Raw genomic sequence first — 19,364 nt, 5'->3', positions numbered from 1 at the left:
TTTCTACCAACAGGAAAAATGTCCCTGCAGAAAGGTCTCCTGAGGAGCTCTGAGCTGGAATCTCCTCTGCTCAAAGCCATTTCCTGCTGTCTTGGCAGGCAGGAGGTTGCAATTTGCTGCCATCTGCCTAGCTGACTTTTTGGGGGAGGAGGTGGGGGAAGGAAGGAAGGACCCCCAAGTTCCCAGCTGACAAAGAAACTTGACCTCTAGGCCAACTGTTCCCCTTGCAGCCAGTACACACAGGACAGGCTGGGGAATGATGCCATATGCCTTCTCCTCACTGTCAACCAGATTTGGATACAGTGAAGCTGACACGTGAGAGGAAGCAGAATACAGTACAGAATACAGTACAGTACAGAATACAAAAGGAGTGCTGGGGGATAGAACATTTCTCCTATAAATCATTTCATTTCTGGGGAGCAAAACCTGGTCTTTTCCCAAATCAAAGGAAGTAACAAAACTAAACCAAAATTTGCTAACATTACAAATTGAAACCAAGAAAGGAAGTGAAAAACTGCTCTGCCACAACAGTATCAGCCTCCAAGGTCCTGCCATTAGTTATGTGCCATAGATTCACTGAATTCAAATGAGTTGCAATTTCCATAGGCTGAGGTTTGGTGGTTTAAAAGATTCCAATTCATCCCCATCTCCTAATCTTTCTTGCAGCCTGGCTGCTCTTAACACAGTGAAAACAAATGGACCTTGTATGAACTGATACAGGCAAAAGTGTTGCCTTCTCAGAATACCTTGAGAAATTAGCACTGTCCCTTGGTTAAGGAAAACCACTCTCCATCAGGACTGCTAAACCTGGACACACATACAGGGATGTGCACAAAGCTCCAGTGACCCAAAGAAAGTAAACATGAAAGTAAGTGTCTGCCTCCTTTTACTCTGATTCCCATGAAATACATCATAGAACCTAGAGAAAAGATTCAAATGCAAGGAAATAACATTAAATACCTGCCAAAAACATTTCTGTACAAACTGTGATGAAAGTGAAGACATCATTAGATAACAAAGGTAAGTTTTCTAAAAATACTAATCCATTTTAGGAGAATAACGTACGGTGATTTAGGTAGAGAAGCTGCTTCTAGGAAATTATTCTGCCTAATTTCAGACCACAGGGAGTGAAATGGCTCAACAGTTGTGTCCTTGATGTCATCAATAACATTAAAACAGGCATAACTGAGTATTAATAACTTGACTGTTCCCATCAAATAAGAATTTAAACCACAACAAATGCTGGCTAAGAAAAGACAGATATTTTCTCAACACCAATTTATTCTTACAGTGAAGAGGGACATTAGCTTGCTGAACAATGGTAACATGTTACAAGGCACAGGGTATTTACCTGTGTTTAGATCCTACTGCAGGCAGACAGTGAAGATAGACCAAACCTATGATTTGATCCAGTACAGTGATGCTGTTTAGCTGCAGTGAGAATTTAACCACATAGGCAGCACTCCTGACTTCACATCCACACTACAGTCACCAGCCCACTGCTTCCCAGCAGCAGGTAAGTCACAGCAGGCAAACTTGAAGGATTTCAGTAAGTCAGCCTGGAATCTGAGGTGCTGACTACTGATCTGCAACAGCAGAGGCTCAAGAGAGAACCCTCCGAGTGACAGTCTTTAAAGCAATATGCACTGATCCAGGAACAGGGCTGTCAGGTGTCTCTGTTGCTTGCCTTTGCCTTGTCCTCCTTGTCCTGTCTACACGGATAAACAGCATAAAGTCTGACCACAGAGTGCATGGCAGAAGAGAGCCTTGACCCTCTGTTCCACTAGACACCAGTATAATTCAAGTAGTTATTTAAATTATGAAACTGATTGGTTAATTGGAAAAGGCTCTGCAACCTACAGATAAAAAGCAGTGCACTACCCTTTGGTGAAATGAGTAATTTCACCAATACCCAGAGATCATCAACAAGTGCAGCTTTCTAATTTCCGTACAGACACATCAGCTTTACATCAAAGAAGCCCATCTTGTTATTACTTCCAACACAGATCATGACCTGGGAGTCAAGGAGAGACAAGACAAGGCACAAAACTATCTGCTCACTGAATCTGTCTGCTCCAGTTGGGACCTCTCAAATCTTTCACGTGCTTTGTGCTCTTTTAAGAAGAATCACTGTTCACCAAGGTAAAGCCTGTGATTTAGTATCATCTAGTAACATATAATTTCTGTCCACATAATACAGGCAGCTTCTGATTGCCAGAGATCTTCGTAATATCAACTCTTTTCCCCATCACTTCAAGGAACCGTGTTCCTGTAAGGCTTCCTTTAAATCTGTAGCAATCTAAGGCTGTAGATCTGCTGTGGGTGTATATCCACCAATGTCCAAAGTTGCTCTTCACTTCCAAACTCCATCAGGTTCTGGATAAATGATCCTAAATGTCAAGTTTATCCGTTCATCTCTAGAATGATATTCCTTAGGCACTCGATGCTGTAAGTGGTATTGGGGGGGAAAAAAAAACAAACCATGAGCTTGTGCATTTAAAATACAGGTAATCAAACAATGAATAAAACCTTCATTTCCTGTGATGGCTTCTTATTCATATTTCTGAACACTTAGGTAAGGTAAAAACATCATGTTCTGACTGCTCAGGGACACTGAAAACAAAGAGTCTTTGTATATTACTGTGGACTTCTGAAATTAAGTTACAACTTTTTGATATTCCAAGTTTTTATATTGATTCTGCTCTTTCCACTGCAGGCTGCAACCTTCACTGTTGAACTTTAATGCTGGAACATCCGAGCTGACTCCTCCTGCATCACTTGGTACATGACAGCAAACCCACTGTTTCTGTGGGTGCTCTGAAATTCTGAGGCAGAAAGCAACACTAATGCCTTGGAAAACAGTTGTGCCACTGGAAACAGAATGTCCCATACATCCATGGGAGTGCTGCAGCACATCTGGAAAACTGCACTGCAAGTAAAGCACATAAACAGTGTCAAGGAGTTCTTACCTGCCAATCCTCCTGGGTAGCTCCTTCCATTATCAACAGAGTCCCGTGATCAAGTGGGATTCTAAGTCTTTCTACGTAAGTATAGTCTCCATCCTCTTCCTAAAAAGGAACATTAGACACTGAAGAAGCAGGCACGTGCATTTGTTAGGAAACCAGTCCTCTAGAGCAGAGCTTACAAAGCCTGTGAGGGGGGAGGAGGAGGCTCTTACAAGACCAAGAAGTCTAAGCAAACCTCTCTGTATCTGTATTTCACATAAAGTCCAGGAGCCGAGCATTTGAATGATGAAAGAAGCCATTGTATCTCACTGCCTGGACGACACAGGTAAAGTTCAACAACCAGTTCCTGCATTTAGCACAAAATTCTGGAGTGACGCTGCAAACCTTTTGGAAACGTCTTAAAATAAACAGTTCTGTGTGGAGACATTCTACAATAGCTATCGTAGATTCCAACAGTTAACTACTTCATCAAAAGTAACATCTTCCTGCTATTCTGAATCTGTCTTGTTACAACATTACATGCTGCTATGGCACTAGCTGCTGGAAGAAGAGCTTTTCCTATTAAAAAAAAAATTAAAATCTTCCTTTCCTATAATACCTTGTAAAACAAGTTGTCTTAAACTTTATAACCACTAAGCAAAACAGAATGCTAGAATAAAAGGCAAATAATTTACAAACTTTTGTTAAGCTTTCAGATTATGTACAACTATTTTAAAACTCAAATATCACAACTAGACATAGTGACACCCCAGCAGTGGTGTCACACGTGCCACATCAGTGGGAACAGCAACTCTCTATTGCTTTGCACTATCCTTTCCAACTTTAAATCAGATTCATACACTGCTAAGTCAAGTGTGTAGTAGTGCAACTTGAACGAGGTATGTCCTTTTAAAAGTTCATGGCTTGCTGAAAAGCTCAAAATAATGAGGTAGAGTAACAAATATTGGGAAAATTATGTCCTAAACGGAGTTTGATATTCAGAAAACCAGCTGGGACTGTGTGTGTGTTTATAAATAAGATGCAGACAGAAAGAGGATTGCACCTTCTAAAATGCAAAAGAGCTTGGTTGGTATCAAGTCAGTATTAGGAAACACTTTCTTATCTTCAGCTGAAAAAAGGGAAAAATTTCAAAAACAGGTATTATAAACATGACTGCTGATGAAAAGCAGAGAAATACCACTGCAAACTTACTTCTTATTTCAGAGGATTACATCATTTCACTTTGTGGATGGACAACAGTGTGCTTATTTTTATCTCTTGCTCATCTTAATTAAAAAGGAATTCCGGTAAGACAAAGATTTAGGAGAAAACATCCTTTTCAAAAGCCAGTATGTAAAAACAGCAATTACTTTCTGGTTTAAATGGGACATCTCCGAGCTCCATTTTACTTAGAAAAAGAGATTTTTATGTCAATTTACTTTGGAAAGCCAATGAAGACAAAGTTTTTACTTTCTTACATGTCATTACTAACACTGTCAATCAAAGCTCATTTCAGAACTTTTATTCCTAGCGCTGATGTCAGACATACAGAAAGCTCACTTGACTTTCAGAGGCCAAGAAGTTTATGAAGGAAATTTATTTTTGACATCTACAGTGGAAAAGACTTTCTGGTAACAAACATGGAAAGAAGTGCATCAGGTGACTTCTTTATGTTCACTTTGTAACTCTACACACGTACTACAAAACTAGGTACAGCAAAGCAACTGTTACGCTTTTTAATATACTAGAATTATCCTAAATTTGAGTTACACATTTAATACCATCCAAGCTTTATACTATCCAAGTACACTGGTTAAACCTTTTTTCAAAATCCTTCATTACAATAACTACAATTAATAAGTCAGGAAAGCTCAGTGTGAGTTGATGGGAAGCTGTGAATACAAAATCTGTAAGAACTCCTGGACTCCATCAAGGCTGTTTTCTTGAAATGCTATCAAAATCAAAAAGAGAAAAGATCTAGTATAAATCCATATAAATCACCCAAGTTTGTTTCTTAAGTCTCAGGAAAGTTTATTGCTATAGTAGTACGAAATGGTTTCTGGACAGTGTAGAGGAATCTTCCATTATAAGGAACACTAAATGGAAACATGCTGTAGAAGAATGTATAAATAATAATGCAGTTATACAGGCAAATGATGCAAAATCATTTTCAATGGCAAAAGTCAGCATCTTTCATGGAGAATGCTGGCTTTTAGTCTTCTGCTTCACCTATTCACCTATTACCAAGAGAATTACCCTTACAAAAGTTCAAATCTTGTATTTTTCAGATTTCATCTAAATTGTATCCCTATTTTCCAGTTTACTTCTCTAGCACCAGCTGTGTAAACACCCTCCTCCACAACAAAGTAGTCTCATCTATCAATACTGCTGCATTTTAACATGTTTATTCTCACTGTCTCTGACAAAATCCTCACTGCAGTTCTTTTCTCTACAGATTCATTAATAATGAATACCAGTTATACTGCCCTTTCCTCACATAATGCACTGGCCTGCCTACACAGGCCTATCTTTGAACTCCTTCAGTCCTTCTGCATCTGAGCACTCCCTTCCTCCTCTCAGCTTGTCTACAGCTTCTCAAGTCCTGCCAATACTGGTGGACAACACCTCTTCCTCCTCTGCAGCCACCACTGTCTGTGAGTCGCCTTCATGCCAATCTAAAAGTCCAACCTTCTTCATCTTGATCTGAATCTTCTACCATGCTCCACATATCCCCACACTCATCTTCAATTAGGTCTGTTAAAACACAAAGGGTTATTTTTCTGCTGTTTCCAGAAGTACTAGGAGATCCTTACCTTCTGCTAGAAAAAAGGACAGTGCTTCAGTGATTCATTTGAAGGACAGACCCATCTGAAGGCTGATTCTTAGAATCACAAATATCCTGCTACTATCTAACAGGCGTGAAGCTCCCTCTCTTCCCAGCAGCCACCAGTTTCCTTGGTTACAGGTGGAAGAAGAGCAAGCTGACACTTGGCTTTCGAACGCTTTCCACAGTTCACACAGCCATTCACTGGACAACCACCCACCTGGTCCCTATGGCACCCACACCTCTGCCACAGGGCACCTCCCAGTGGAACATGGGAGCTTAGTGGGACATCAGGTATCACCCTTCCCTGCCATACTAACATTCCCCACTCAGCTTCCAGGAGGACACAATCAGATAACCTGGCACTGTCTCAGAGTAGAGCAGTGACAAGCAATAGTGAAAAACGGTGGTGAGGCTGTATTGGAAACACCCATCCCACAGAGTGAAACCACTTCCTCTGGACTGGGAGGATAAAGTCATGTCCAAGTGGGAATGGAGCTTGAGGCTGTGTGGGGAATGGGAGGAAGCGACAGTGCCACAGTGGTGACACTTATGCTACAGGTAAGCACAAGAGCACTCCTTGCCTCAACCAATAGCTTGTGAACTGTGTATGAATCACAGCTCTAAAGCAAAGCATTTTTCTCCTGGTTCCAGTGTAGGCAGGAGCTACAATGATGGGGGCAGGGAGAACAAGGAAGCAGGAGCAAGGTTAAAGTAATTTACTGGAACCAGAAGAAAAAAATAGAAGAAACCAGATCACTGTAGACTTTGAACTATGAAGTAGGTATCCAAAAAACCTTAGAAACCATTTAAAGCAAAGGAAAAATATCAGCTGCTATCATGTAACTGGTCCAAATAAACAGAAAAGGCTGTATTTAGAAAAAATAATGCTTAAAAAGAAAAATTCCAGCAGGCAAAATAAAACAGTTTCTGGCGTCATGTTAATTCCCATGAAGTCTCCTTATTCCAGTGAGGAATTTACACCTGAAATGTATTTGCAGCTTTTTTTACATGCACTGGGCTGAAATTCTGGTACGAATTATTTCTACTTATCCACAAAGGATGCTTGTTTAAGCAGATACAAATAGTCCATGCATGTCTCTACACTCCTTTACCCTCTATTATATGATGAACACTTACCCAGTACAGTGACCACCAGAAAGTAAAACAGAGGACTGAACCTTTCTCTCCCCTCACCCTAGAACAATTTTCAGGATAATAAAAAAAACACTTTAACCTAAGTAACTTCTTTTCATTTTTCACAAGTGAAAAAAGATTTCAGATTGTGTGATTGCTTCAGAGTGATGTACATATACACTATCAAATTACTAACAGACAGTTGTCAAAATTCACATAAACATGCACAAAAAACCCAACCCATCAACACTACTGGTCATCTTTTCAGTTACAGAAAGAGGATTTTATTCACTATCAGTTTCATCCACATTTCAAGATATAATCTAGAAGATATCTGTAGAGATACCAACATGAACTGAAGTCTCTGAAGGCTCTGATCTAGTACTCTTCAACTGCCCTTCAAGCTGTGACCTCACTTGCGGTACACAGTGTTTTGTACGCAGTACATGATCCCACACAGGAAACCACTTTTTTTCCCCAGTACCATTTATCCACAGTGACGTTCTACGTCTCTCATCTTATATGTTCATTTTATCTTTCATCTCAAAATCCTTAAAAGTATTCACAAGAACAGAGAGAAACAAAGGCCTTTGAAACCCTAGAACCTGAAATAGCAGAATGTTGGCCCTCAAAGAGGTTTAATTTTGAGAGGAAAAGGATTTGCTTTCTATTTCCCTCCTCAATGAAGACTAACTCTGGAAAACCCAATGTACTGATACTGGCAGACTGCAAACCAGGGAGAGCCTGAATGCCTGTGATGACTGTTAATCTGAATTCCTTTTCCCTAGATTACATTCCTCTTCCTGTAACTTGCTTTTTAACAAAAGAATGATCAAATTTCAAAGATCTACAATCAGTTTTAACTTTCTCTTAATGAAAGAGAGAATGCTACAGTACAATAGAGTATGAAAATTAATTCTTTGGTGGTACAGCCTGAAAGGTTGTAATTTCCATCAGAGCCTCTTGTAACTCCCACTTGCCAAAGCATCTATTGTCATAGGATGCTCTCAGGAAACTGCAGGCTTTGGCAATGTGCAAAGAATACGTAATGTGTGCCATGTAATTATTAAGTATGAGTTCCCTTAGGCACAGGACACACTTAATAGCAACTATTTCAAAGATCTGCACGTGGGCATTCTACCTCAGAAAAAAAGGTATGTCACACTTGCAAAAGGAATACACTTCACAGGTAGCAAGACTCAGCTAGTCAGAAATAATCAGGTTGAAGGTGCTAAAGAAAACAAATGAGGAGAGCTTGAGGGATACATCTATAGAAAACCATCCATCCCTGGAAGAGAAGGGAAGAAATCGTGCAGTACAGATCAAACAAGGCAGCCAAGTATGAATGGCACAGACTGAATTCCCCCTTTGGTAATAGTGGGTGTCTTTTCAGAAACTCTATAAAAAAGGCATCTTACTCAAGAACTAGGACTGATTTTTAAGACAGAACCTGCAAAGTTTATACTGAAGTTTAAGTGTATTTTGTTTTAATTCATCAATGGGGAATACAGGCACTTCTAAAATGAATCCAAGCATCATTTACAGTTTTCTACAGGAATAAACTTTGCAGCTGACATTTTATTATAAACACAGCATCAGGGATACTTACTCATGCTATGCTCACTGACATAACAGACTGGTTATGTGATCTCATGCTCAGGGACCAAGGTTAAACTCACTTCAGGCAACAAAGAATTTACAAATTGGAGAACTGGTGAAAAATACAAACTATTTGTTTTCTGGCTTAATTTCTGACCTTTGCTGTCCAAGACTAGGTGACCCAAGGTGACTCTTGATGGGCAAACTTCAGTATGGCAGCACAGAGTTTCCCTGTTGGCTGGTAATTACCACCTCTGCTTTCTGCACTACCTACTCCAAATAAATAGCAACACAAGCAGATAGCAAACATCTTTCCAAAGTTGTCAAAGACTGCACAAGCAGAAAATTCATCTGAAATAGGACACCCTAAAATAAGGCCTGTATTCTCAACACAGGTGAATCCTTTACTTGGATAAATACAAACCGTAAAGTTTAAGCTGGCTTGCAAACGCCGCATTCCCAAGTATTTTATCCAGAAAGAGGATTCACTATTGAATCACCAATTAACTCCTGAAAGGATATTCCACACATCTCCTTATGAAAGCAGAGGATCTCTGTTTAGTCTGCGAGTATGATGTGACAGTTTCCATGGTACTTTATGGAGAAGAAATGAGCTTCTTCCCTTTGTTCACTGCCCCTCAATCTGAATACACACATGTCAAAATGTGAACATTGTTAAGAGGATTTTTACTTACAAGAGCGGTCAGAACTACTCTTCATCCCACGTACACTCTGCATTACATAACGTTGGCCTGAGTTTAAGAAAATGGTAGCAAATCTTTGATTCATTTGCACAGTGTAAGTCCACTTCCAGCACCACTGATCTCATTTTAAGTACCAGGAAGGGCCCTTATTTGGGCAGAAGACTGCCCAGGTTCCAATTTCACTGCAGCACTACACTACACTGCTGCACATTATTAGAGTGGTCCCATCCCCATCCTCAGGGTGTCACAGTCAATTCAAGAGATTTCTTGATCCCTACACTTACTCCACAGAACTTTAGAAGTTGTGCTTTCAGAGAAAACAACAAACATGTAAGTAGCTCTAAGACTCTCTCAGTACGATACGAACACTCACAGGGGAAGGTTTCTTCCTCATCTCAAAGGTCCGAGTAGCACCAAAGCTGAGTGAGGCAATGACAGGATTTTTTCCCAGCGATGGCTCGTCGTCGCTGTGCCAGTCCACACTGTCCTTCTCATTTCGGTAGAGGTTGCAGAGCAGAGAGTTGAAGGTGTAGCCAGTGAGCTCCTCAATGCGCTCCTTCAGCATGGTCAGCAGAGGATGCCACTGCAATCAGCACAGAGGGGGAGGGTAAATGCCACGAACACAGGCCAAGGGCAGGTAATGCAAGACAGAAGGCGAAAACTACTAAGAAACAAAATATACTGCACTTTAATCACAATAAAATTAAAATCAAACAAATGACTCACAGCAATCCTGATGATATCTTTAGCAGAGCGGAGGAATGGGCTGGGCTTTCTGCAAAATATGCACACATTACCCATCGCTCAATACTAAATCATCTCTTAAAACTCTGAAGCCAAGCTGCCTTTCATACTAATGGAGGCAATCAGTGACTAAATGACACTGCTCTCAATTGCCTGCAGCTGCTGACAGAGAACAAGAGGAAAGGTTGGCCTAACGTGGCCCTCTGTCCCCACTCTGTTAGCACAGCTTGTTGAGCTCAACTCATCACCTCTTGGGGTTTTGACTCTGACACTGTAACTTTCCAGTGGGTCACAAAACCAATGTCACTGGCCCTGGATTTCATCCTTCCCTTTGCTAACATCTTGCTGAGCCCACAGCCGAGGGAAGCTCTGCACATCCCATTACAACTCAGTCCAGTTATTTACTGTTACAAACTTACACCACGACTTTCATCTGTCAAGAGTGCTTTTAAGAACTACACAAATACATAAAGAAAATTTAAAAAGCCAAAGCAATGTAGGGCAGAATTTTTGCCCATTATATAAGCAGAAACAGAGATCAAGAGAGGATAAGAAACTGATTCCAAATCTCCCAGTGCACCACCAGCAGAAGAAGCAACAGACATACTAGAAATATTTTCTAGTATCCACCTCTATAAACAAGGCTGCACTACCCCCTTTCCAAGCTTCCCCAAGTTTAACAGGTATTTAACTTATTGGTTGCTCTGCAGGAGCCTCAACATACCATCCTTCTCTATTGGGGTGTTTCTAGCTAAGGCACATCTTCAACAATTAAGCATCATGTGAGTAATTAATTCTAGATAAACATAGCTTGCAGCTATGGGACATGTAGGGAAAGCAGTAATACCACCCAAACCCTCCCCCCAAAAAAAGTTTGCTTGCAACTGGGCTGCCTGAATGTGCAGAAGAGTTCAACAAGAATTATTGAAAGCACTTTTCGGTGACCAAGCAGGACTAGATTTCTTCAACTCCCATCACAGATGTATTACTAAAATGTTACCATATGGTGAATTTTACAATGTAGTTGAAAGACCACTACAAACCTGCAGCAATGGAAGTAGTTTTGTTGAAACATTACTGCGTCACCAACTCTATCACTGCTTACAAAGAAACATTTTCTGATACCAAAACTCATTTAAGCACAAACACTGGATTATATCTATATTATATATGCAAACTAGTCTGGATTATATCTATATTATAGATGCAATCACACCGATTTTTACCAAACAAAAAAGGAGGGACACAAAGCTAATTACTCCTACAGATCAAGTGTTTAAGGCAGTAATCAGTTTTGGTTAAGCTGTGCACGAAGTTACATTTTACTCAGGACATTTCTGTGACAGGAATTCTATTCTACAGGTAAGGACTGTGCTCTTTACACTATCCCCTGCTTCTTCTAAGCTGCAGGTACTCCCACTTGCAAAGCTGAGTGAAATGTCCACATGCAGTGTACTCATAGATCTGCCTACGGGCAGCTTCCAGACAGGGAAGGGCTGGCTTCCAGCTGTGCAACTTCTCCAGTGCAACTCACTTTCTGCTTGAGTTTCTTCCTCTCAGTAAAAATCAGAATTATTCAGGAATAAAAGACAGAACCAGCATGAGTGACTCATTTAGGCCTTGTACCTTTTGGATGAGAGAAACAAGCCAGTGAGCGCTAACTCACAACTTGATGCAAACTGAAACCAAACCTTGAATTCAGGGTACATGGGCTCTATCCAATCTCTGAGTAGCAACAGGTTTCACAACAGGCAGTTCTGAACTGGATTTAAATCATTAGTGTACAACAGAATGATTCTGTGAAGGCACTTCCAATCCCTAAAGCCATTCAGCTTTCAGAAAAGCCCATTTAAAATAATATTTCACAAATGAGTACCAAAGAAAAGCCTGGTTTTCCACTATGAGTTCTGTAGGTTATAGAATTTTTAACTACAGTATTTTTGAGACTACAAAATCTTCGCAACTCATCGTGTTAAATAGCACCTTTTCAACTCTTCCTAAACTGAGCTCTGCTAGATGGTATCCCACTTTGGCAGCACTTCTGGGACTTGGGACACTTTTCCCTCATGCTATCCAGCTTTCAACAGTGACACCTAATTACTGCCATGGAAATTTTAAACAAAGCAATACCAAGAGACAGACTGCTGGGACAACAGGCTGAGAAAGAGAGAGAGACGGAGAGAAAACAGGAACAAAACATCACTGAGTCACTCAGAAGGTTTTTAACTCTTCCAAAACAGTGTGGGAAATTATATGCTACAATCTGGAATTGCTGAGCAGATGAGTTGCATGTGTGATTTTCATAGCATCCACATAGGAATCAAAATATGCCTAAACTCTCATTTAAGCAGTATGGAACCTAAGTGTTTCTGAAAGTAGCTATTTCAGTAATTGGTACTACTATATCTTTACAACAAAAACTCAGTACAACTGTGTGCAGTGCAATCTGCCATATAAAGATCCTTGCAGTCAGTCACAGAGCAATTCAGAGTTTTGTCCAAAGCTACAATGACCCAAAGCAAAACTTTGAACTCTATAGTACTAACTTCCTTTTAGCAACATTTAGCAACTAAATCATGCTCCTCTCAGTCAACTCACTCACAGTGTATTTTATAAAACTGACCACACTCCAGTAGAATCTGCTGCTGATCATAAATTAAATGTTAACAGATACTCTAGATAACTAGAGGACAGAGGGAACTTTTATCCGTTGATCTCTGCAAAGGATTTCTCTGTAGACAATAATAAAACACATACATGTAAACATACATGTAAACATATACATACATTTGGATTTGGCTGCATTGTTATTCTGGAGTATGTGTAAGGAAGCTCCCCATACCAGGATGTAAGCCGTGGTTCCTCAAAAGATACTTCTGAAAAAGAGCAAAAACAGAAAGACTTTCTCAGTTGCCTTATCAAAGGATCTGAAAATGGAAAGATGATGCAATTCTGCCAAGAAACTTGATTAAAAAGAGATTGTCCATTCCCCTAAAGTTAATAAGGAGCCCCTTAAAATCCTCAGCTTTACATAATGAACGCAAATGAAGGAATGAAATTATTCAAAATTAGGTGCGCATCTGCAGGTGAAATTACCTTGCCAAAATCCTGGAAACACATCCATTTTCTTACCCCTATGCCAGACAGAGCAGGGACTGGATGAGTTAAAGACAGCAGATGAAACTGAAATTTTATTTATACATCTGGCTTGTTTTACATTCACCTGGTTCTAGTGCCCAGTACGCTGGCATAAGCTGCAAGATACAAATGGCTCCACTGGAAAGGGTGAAGTAGAAAGGACTGTAACATCCATGGGACATTACAGAAACAAAATGTATCAAGGCTGCACACAATATATTGTCAAATATGTGTGTGCTGTGTGGTATAACACAAAACATCAGGTTAAAAATACTTTCAGCTTCTGAAAAGACTATCTTGGCAAGTATTTCTCATGCTTGGCACGTTAACATTCTGCATTATACCGTCCCCTTTATTGCCAACCAAGGAACACACATGGTGAAGACATTTTCCAGCCTCATCTAGTAACTACTCTGATACATTATCTTACATCGGTTCCTGACTAAAAGTGGAATTTAGCTAGAACAGGTGCCCCTTAGTGAACAAATCCAGAATAGCAGCCTCTTCTTCTACTGCATACTGGAAGTAATAAGTAAAGCCAAAGCAAAGGAACATGCAGCTGCTGGGATTTTAAATAAAAGAGGCAAAAAATACACCTCATGGAAGAAACCTCCAAGAACACAATTCTTGCAGCATTGCTGGGAGACTGTATGAAGGGATGGTGACCAGACTTAATCTTAAAATGAGTGAGAAAAAGAACTGGAGATGACAGAAGAGACCAAGATTCCAAGATTTTTAAGACAGGCAATTTTAATTTGGAAAGATCTCACTTAGTTGGCAATAGTAACATGGTATTAGAAATTGAAAAGTAAGCTGCAGTAGTCTTCAGATATGCATGGAAAACCTGCATGGAAACTTGAAGAAGTGGTAACACTGAAAATGAAAACCAATTCTAAACAATGCACAGACTCTGTTATGGAACTGACCCGTGAATGACCTGAAAAGGTGCTCTGCACACTCCTTACCCTGTCTGATGTGAGTTCGCTGACCCCAGGGTATGTCTTGGAGGAGTTGCTCAAACATCCAGTCTGCTTGTTCTGAGTCAACAAAGCCAGGAATCAAATGAATCCTAAAGATGAAAAAGGTAGAGAAATGTATATTCCTTCCATTTTTCTTTATCTGCTTTGGGAAAATATTTTCATTTCCAGGATTCCCAAAGGAGCTAAAAATGGCTGTAATGCATCGTATCAAAAGTCAAAGCCCAGTATCCTGCTTCTGATCACAGCCAAAAGCAGGTGTGAAGGAAAGAAAAGAAGAGCTCCTGTTGAGTCTTAACCTCACCAAATGTATGTAATTGCTTTTCAAAACTTATAGAAACATATGACAACCAACAATATACCATGAATTCCAGAATCAGCCACATGCTGTTAAAAATGGCATCCTTCTGCTTCTTATTAACTTCACACCTGACAAATCAGATAGCCCTGATTATGGTAATACAATCAACATAAGTAAATAATTGCCCCTTATTCACCATCTCCACATCACTTAAAATTTGATAGCCCTATATCCCTACTGCCATTGCTATTCCCCTTTTGAAGCATAAGGAAAAGTATTTAGCATAAGGACAGCATTTAATGTCTCCTATTTTTTCATTTCCATATGTAAATTTAATATTTTGATTGGACTAACAGTCATACAAGGATTAGAGCCACTGCAGTGGGCTGCAGAGTACGAATGATGCTAAAAGCAGTTTATTCTCTCAAGCATTCCATGCCCCAAAGATGTAACAATAAGAGTATATAGTAAAGGTGTTAAACAAAGATGCAAATCTGATTATTAGCTTTCCAGAAATATATATATTCCATCAGTGTATTACGAAAAGAAACTCCAAAAAATGCAGGATAACCCAGCTGGCTGGGTATCTCGTCTCTTTCCAGCTGGTCAAAGCTTTTACTTTTCAAAATGCTTTAAAAATTTGTTTGCATCTTTAGAAGAACCTAAGATGAAAGCACAAAAATGAAATAATACAATATTCAGAAGAAATTAACTCAAACACACAAAAAATTACTATGTCCTTGGCATTTTTTCCACTAATAATAAAAATCTATCAAATTCAGAAGAAGAGGATTAGTATCGATATTGCAGCTAAGTCAGCAAGGTAAAATGTATTTTAGTTAGTAGGAATCACAGAACAACCAGGTTTTGTTTTGAAGTGTCCTGAAGCTGAAATAAGTAAGGCATGGCATATAAGCAGAAGGGACAATCCTGAAGTTACCACGATTGCATAAAGTTAAATGTTTTTATTAGAGTGATTTAAAACAATTCCAATTTACAGCTACACGTTTTGGAACACTCTTTAACTGTACAACACAGACATCACACACTTGCTAACACAGGAATACTGATGCAAATTTGCAGCAGCAAGTCACTGTGAATCGTGACAGAAATGAACACAGCCCCTTGTCCTTATTCTGGGAAGAGCACTGGATACAGTACATACCAGATGTCAGGAGGTTTATTTTTCTTCTGTTCAGTGCTGCTCAGAACCACCTAAGTCCCTGCTATCTAACACTCAAAAGTATTTCCAGAAGTACTTTAAACAGATGATGCACGGAAGAGCAGTGTGCAGCTGCTAAAGTCAAAACCCTCTGCAGAGACTGGACTTCAGAAAGCTGAGTATCACCACATCACTCTGCAAAAGCAAATAATGCTTCCTCCACTTACCTAGAAATGCCAGTTGGTCCCTTGCTGAGCTCATACACACCAGGCTTGCTGAGGATGTAGAAAGGAAAGTCATCAGGAAGACAAGCAAGAAATTAGACCGAGCAGCACAGACTAGAATTGCTGTAGGCCTGGACTAGGGAAAGTTTTCTTTAAAAAAGAAAAGAAAGTTTAAAAAGGGAAGAAATAATGTCCTGGACATAAAGGTCAGAGTAAGACAGCAAGGTGTGCTGCAGAAGCAAATGAGTTTGTGTGTGTGTCCTGTCCCTCCTTCCACCAAAGGCTCAGTACACAGTTTTAGAGCTCTTAGAAAAAATAAAAGAGATGCCACAGGGAATCTAAAGGAGACAACCATACATGACTGCACTCAGATCACTATGTTTGGATTTATAAGTACACTGAGGAAGAAAATTCTACCAAGTTAGCCAAACTGAAGCAAGCTGGATTTTCAATATCTCTAACTCCACCATACACCACCACACTTTGTCATGCTTCATGCCAAAGTTATCCTGAGAAGATCCCCATTTCAACACAAAGGGTAAGTAACATACAAATACCCAGCTTCACTATGACACTATCAGCTACTTCTCTGAGCCCTGAAAGAAGCTGCCAGACCAGCTACATTTCTGGTATATTCCAGAGTAAGTAATTTCCAACACAGTTTACACTGGGACTGTCTCAGGAAAACGTACACTGCTAACCAAAGGAGACAGGCTGGCAGTTGTGCTAAACCAGAATGTCCAACTGATTATCATTACTGGCTTCCCAGCTACACCAAAGGCATAAAAACCAGCTAACAGACTTGGACTCTCCTCATAATACACTCAACTCATGATAAAAGGGTTAAAAGCCACAATTTCTACTCTTATCAACCATGATGACAGAAAAAGTGCACAGAGAAGTCAGCAGAGTACTCACTCTATCACACCTGCCTCAGGAACTCTGCGCTCCACCTGAAAGGTAACAAGACAGTACACGGTGAATATTAAAGTACCTGGCACTCTCTAGTCACACAGAACTCACGGTCATCTCTAGTGACTCTGGGAAGCCACACACTGATAAAGCCTGAAAAAAAATCACACCCCAGGGCAAGAGGGAAGTAGTAACAGTTCACCCACGCCCTCCTCACCCCAGAAACTCTCAAACACAGCTACCATTGCAGGCTGGTTTTTAGCCACCAACTGCCCCCTAAAGGACATTGATTTCTAAATTATTTGCATTATTACAGTACTCGCTATTTATCAACTTCAATCAAGAAAATTCTTACCTTTATGTTGATAAAAACACCCTTATGTAAGTAAAAATTTAGTGCAACCCTAAGAAGCATGAACAAACCCTAGGCCTCAGTCAAATGAGCAAAACACAAGAGAGATCAGACATAGCAGGAGCTTACACTGTAAAGCTGTCAGCACAGCTGAGATAGCTGTACTTTGTTAAAAGACAAACAGAGTAGTTTAATCCAGCCTTGGCTATCATTCTGGTTGTCTCAGGGATTTATGCTTCTCTTCTCTACGCTCAGTGGAGTTCTGATTTCAAAGGAGTTACTGCACTGAGCCAACAAGAGGATCAAAATATAGTATTATATAGATAGCAGGTTTCTGCCACAGAGAAAAGAGAATCTTCCCAGACCATCTTCAGCACTTCCAAGCCAAGATGACAGCCTTTGAAATAAGTCTAGCTTAGAAAGAAGTGCTCATGATTATTTTTCTCCCCAAGCAAGGAAGTGCCCCAACTCTGCATAGAGCACAATATCCTTCATCAGCTGATGGGACATGAAGTCTATAAAACAAATCCCATGCCCTTCCCCTGTAGCAAGTAAGACAGATATCCCATAACTTTCTGTTTGCCATATATGCCAAACAGTTGCAAACTCTGCTTAGTAAAAGCTCCAAGTTCAGTTTAGGTGGGTTTTTTATTGTTTTGAAACAATGGACTATATTTATATATTCTATAAAAATGTACTTTAGTCTCATTTAAACAAATGACTATATTATCCTTTCTCTCATTTGAAGTTTAATAACAGATGAGATTCTGCTAGTTACCAGGAAATTTTTACCTCTGATGGCTTTTCAAAGACAAACTGCTTTTGAGTATGATCTTTCTGCCTCCATGCTGGCCTGGCACCTGCAGGGGCAAGGCTGTTGGCCACAGGTGCCTTAGGTGCTAAAGCAGAGAGAGAAAGAAGAAAGGATCACATGAACTGAATATCACTGTACAAAAAATATAGTTAGGTAAACTTATAGAATCATTCCTTAGAGTAGTCTCCTCTGCTTGGCAGAGACTGAAGGAAATTGCCAAGCCTAAGAGCTAAAATAGCAGTTAAATAAGAGTTAAAATTGCACAGGAACTGAAATTTTTATATATATATATATATGTTATTCATGGACAAACAAAACTGAAAGCATACTTTCATCAGAAGGGATGACATCAGTAACTTTTCAATTCTACAACAAACACCCATCACACACCAGCAGAAATTGCTCCATGCAGCTAAGCTGCTTCCCTCTCGATTCCTTTTCTTAGGAAAAAAAAAAAAGAGAGAGAAAAAGACTTTTATTAAAACAGGATTTTTAAACCAGGGAGAAAGTGGAAGAGCAACTCAGGCACACCACTTCAGGTGTTTTATTTACACATGCAAACAGGCTTTAAAATGGACCTGAAACACAAAGTCTTCACTCTGTGTAATTCAAACAATGGGGAAAATAATGGGTTTTTAAATCCCCTTAGAAAAAGAAGGAATGAAATGCACCTGTGACAGAAAATTTTGAGGCCACATACACAAGTCAAAATAGTTGGCTATTTTTTTCATTATTAAAAAATCAGCTTGCCTAGGACACTCAGTCTGCAGAGATATGGGAGCTTGATGGAAACTGTAATCAGGTGAGTGGAACATGTTTTGAGGATGTTCACAAAAACAAACCAGTCTCTCTTGCAAGACTGGAGACCTTCAAAGTGCTCCTCTTCCTCTGCACTCCTTGGTTACAATGTCTGCTAAAAACCCCTTGATGTTAACTGCATCCCTTTCCACTACTTCTCTTTATTTTACAATGTTTCCACCGTGAAAAGATAAACGAAGGCACATAACGCGTTTTATGAATAAAAAGCGGCTGATTGTTCTTACAGAAGTCAGCTCCACCAAACACTATTGGTGTCATTCAAGCTGCCCAGAGATGCGAACAACACGCTCACCTTAATGTGCTCATTAGCAACACATCCATACCCTGCGTTCTGCATCCAAAATCGCCGCACCTGCGGCACACGCGCAAATTTTACTTAAAAACCGGGTTCGAACACCTGCAGCTCAGTTACCGACGGCAACGGGGGAAACGGGGCCAGCCCTCGGGGCCGAGCAGCGCGGTCGGGAAGCGCAGCCCAGCCCCGCTGCCCGCCCCGTGGTGCCCAGGACGGCAGTGGAGAAATGCCCGCCGCCGGCAAGGAAGGGAAGGGCAGTTCCCGGCCGGGGTGCCGCACGCCGCGGCCAGGCGGCTGTGGGCGCTCCTTACCTGCGGGCCGCGCCGCTGGGGCCCCGGCCCAGCCGCCCCGCACCCGGGCCCGCTGCCGCCTCTCCGCCATGCCCGGCCCGGCCACAGTGAAACCAGGTTTTCATCA

General features: G+C 40.5%; 1 protein-coding gene across 2 annotated transcripts; it reads right to left on the bottom strand.

Moving 5' to 3' along the window:
• Nucleotides 1-1,263: 1,263 nt before the first annotated feature.
• ALKBH3 (alkB homolog 3, alpha-ketoglutarate dependent dioxygenase) lies at nucleotides 1,264-19,335 on the bottom strand. Of its 2 annotated transcripts, XM_042038538.1 has the most exons (9): nucleotides 19,259-19,335; nucleotides 17,812-17,918; nucleotides 16,674-16,708; nucleotides 15,759-15,806; nucleotides 14,057-14,160; nucleotides 12,741-12,829; nucleotides 9,583-9,792; nucleotides 2,970-3,068; nucleotides 1,264-2,446 (listed from the first exon to the last, which is right to left on the bottom strand). In XM_042038538.1, the coding sequence occupies exons 1-9, from the start codon at nucleotides 19,326-19,328 to the stop codon at nucleotides 2,354-2,356; spliced, it is 855 nt and encodes a 284-aa protein (XP_041894472.1). In that variant the 5' UTR covers nucleotides 19,329-19,335; the 3' UTR covers nucleotides 1,264-2,353. The 2 variants fall into 2 exon arrangements, with proteins under 2 accessions (XP_041894472.1, XP_041894473.1); XM_042038539.1 differs by lacking the exon at nucleotides 15,759-15,806 and having other exon boundaries at nucleotides 19,259-19,328.
• Between the last annotated feature and the right edge of the window lie 29 nt (nucleotides 19,336-19,364).

Source organism: Corvus kubaryi, unplaced genomic scaffold (genome assembly GCF_017639235.1).
Source record: "Corvus kubaryi isolate FWS band 111438036 unplaced genomic scaffold, C.kubaryi_AGA036_p1.0 37392, whole genome shotgun sequence".
Classification (NCBI taxonomy): domain Eukaryota; kingdom Metazoa; phylum Chordata; class Aves; order Passeriformes; family Corvidae; genus Corvus; species Corvus kubaryi.
The sequence above is the reverse complement of the archived record's forward strand: the minus strand, read 5'-3'. Positions and strand labels throughout refer to the sequence as shown.

Excerpts from the sequence above, each read along its gene's own strand:
- ALKBH3 (XM_042038538.1), bottom strand. The coding sequence starts at position 19,328 with ATGGCGGAGAGGCGGCAGCGGGCCCGGGTGCGGGGCGGCTGGGCCGGG. Across the intron at positions 17,919-19,258 it reads CCCAGCGGCGCGGCCCGCAG|CACCTAAGGCACCTGTGGCC; the intron begins GTAAGGAGCGCC and ends TCTCTGCTTTAG. Across the intron at positions 3,069-9,582 it reads TGAGGAAGAAACCTTCCCCT|GAAGAGGATGGAGACTATAC; the intron begins GTGAGTGTTCGT and ends GTTCCTTTTTAG.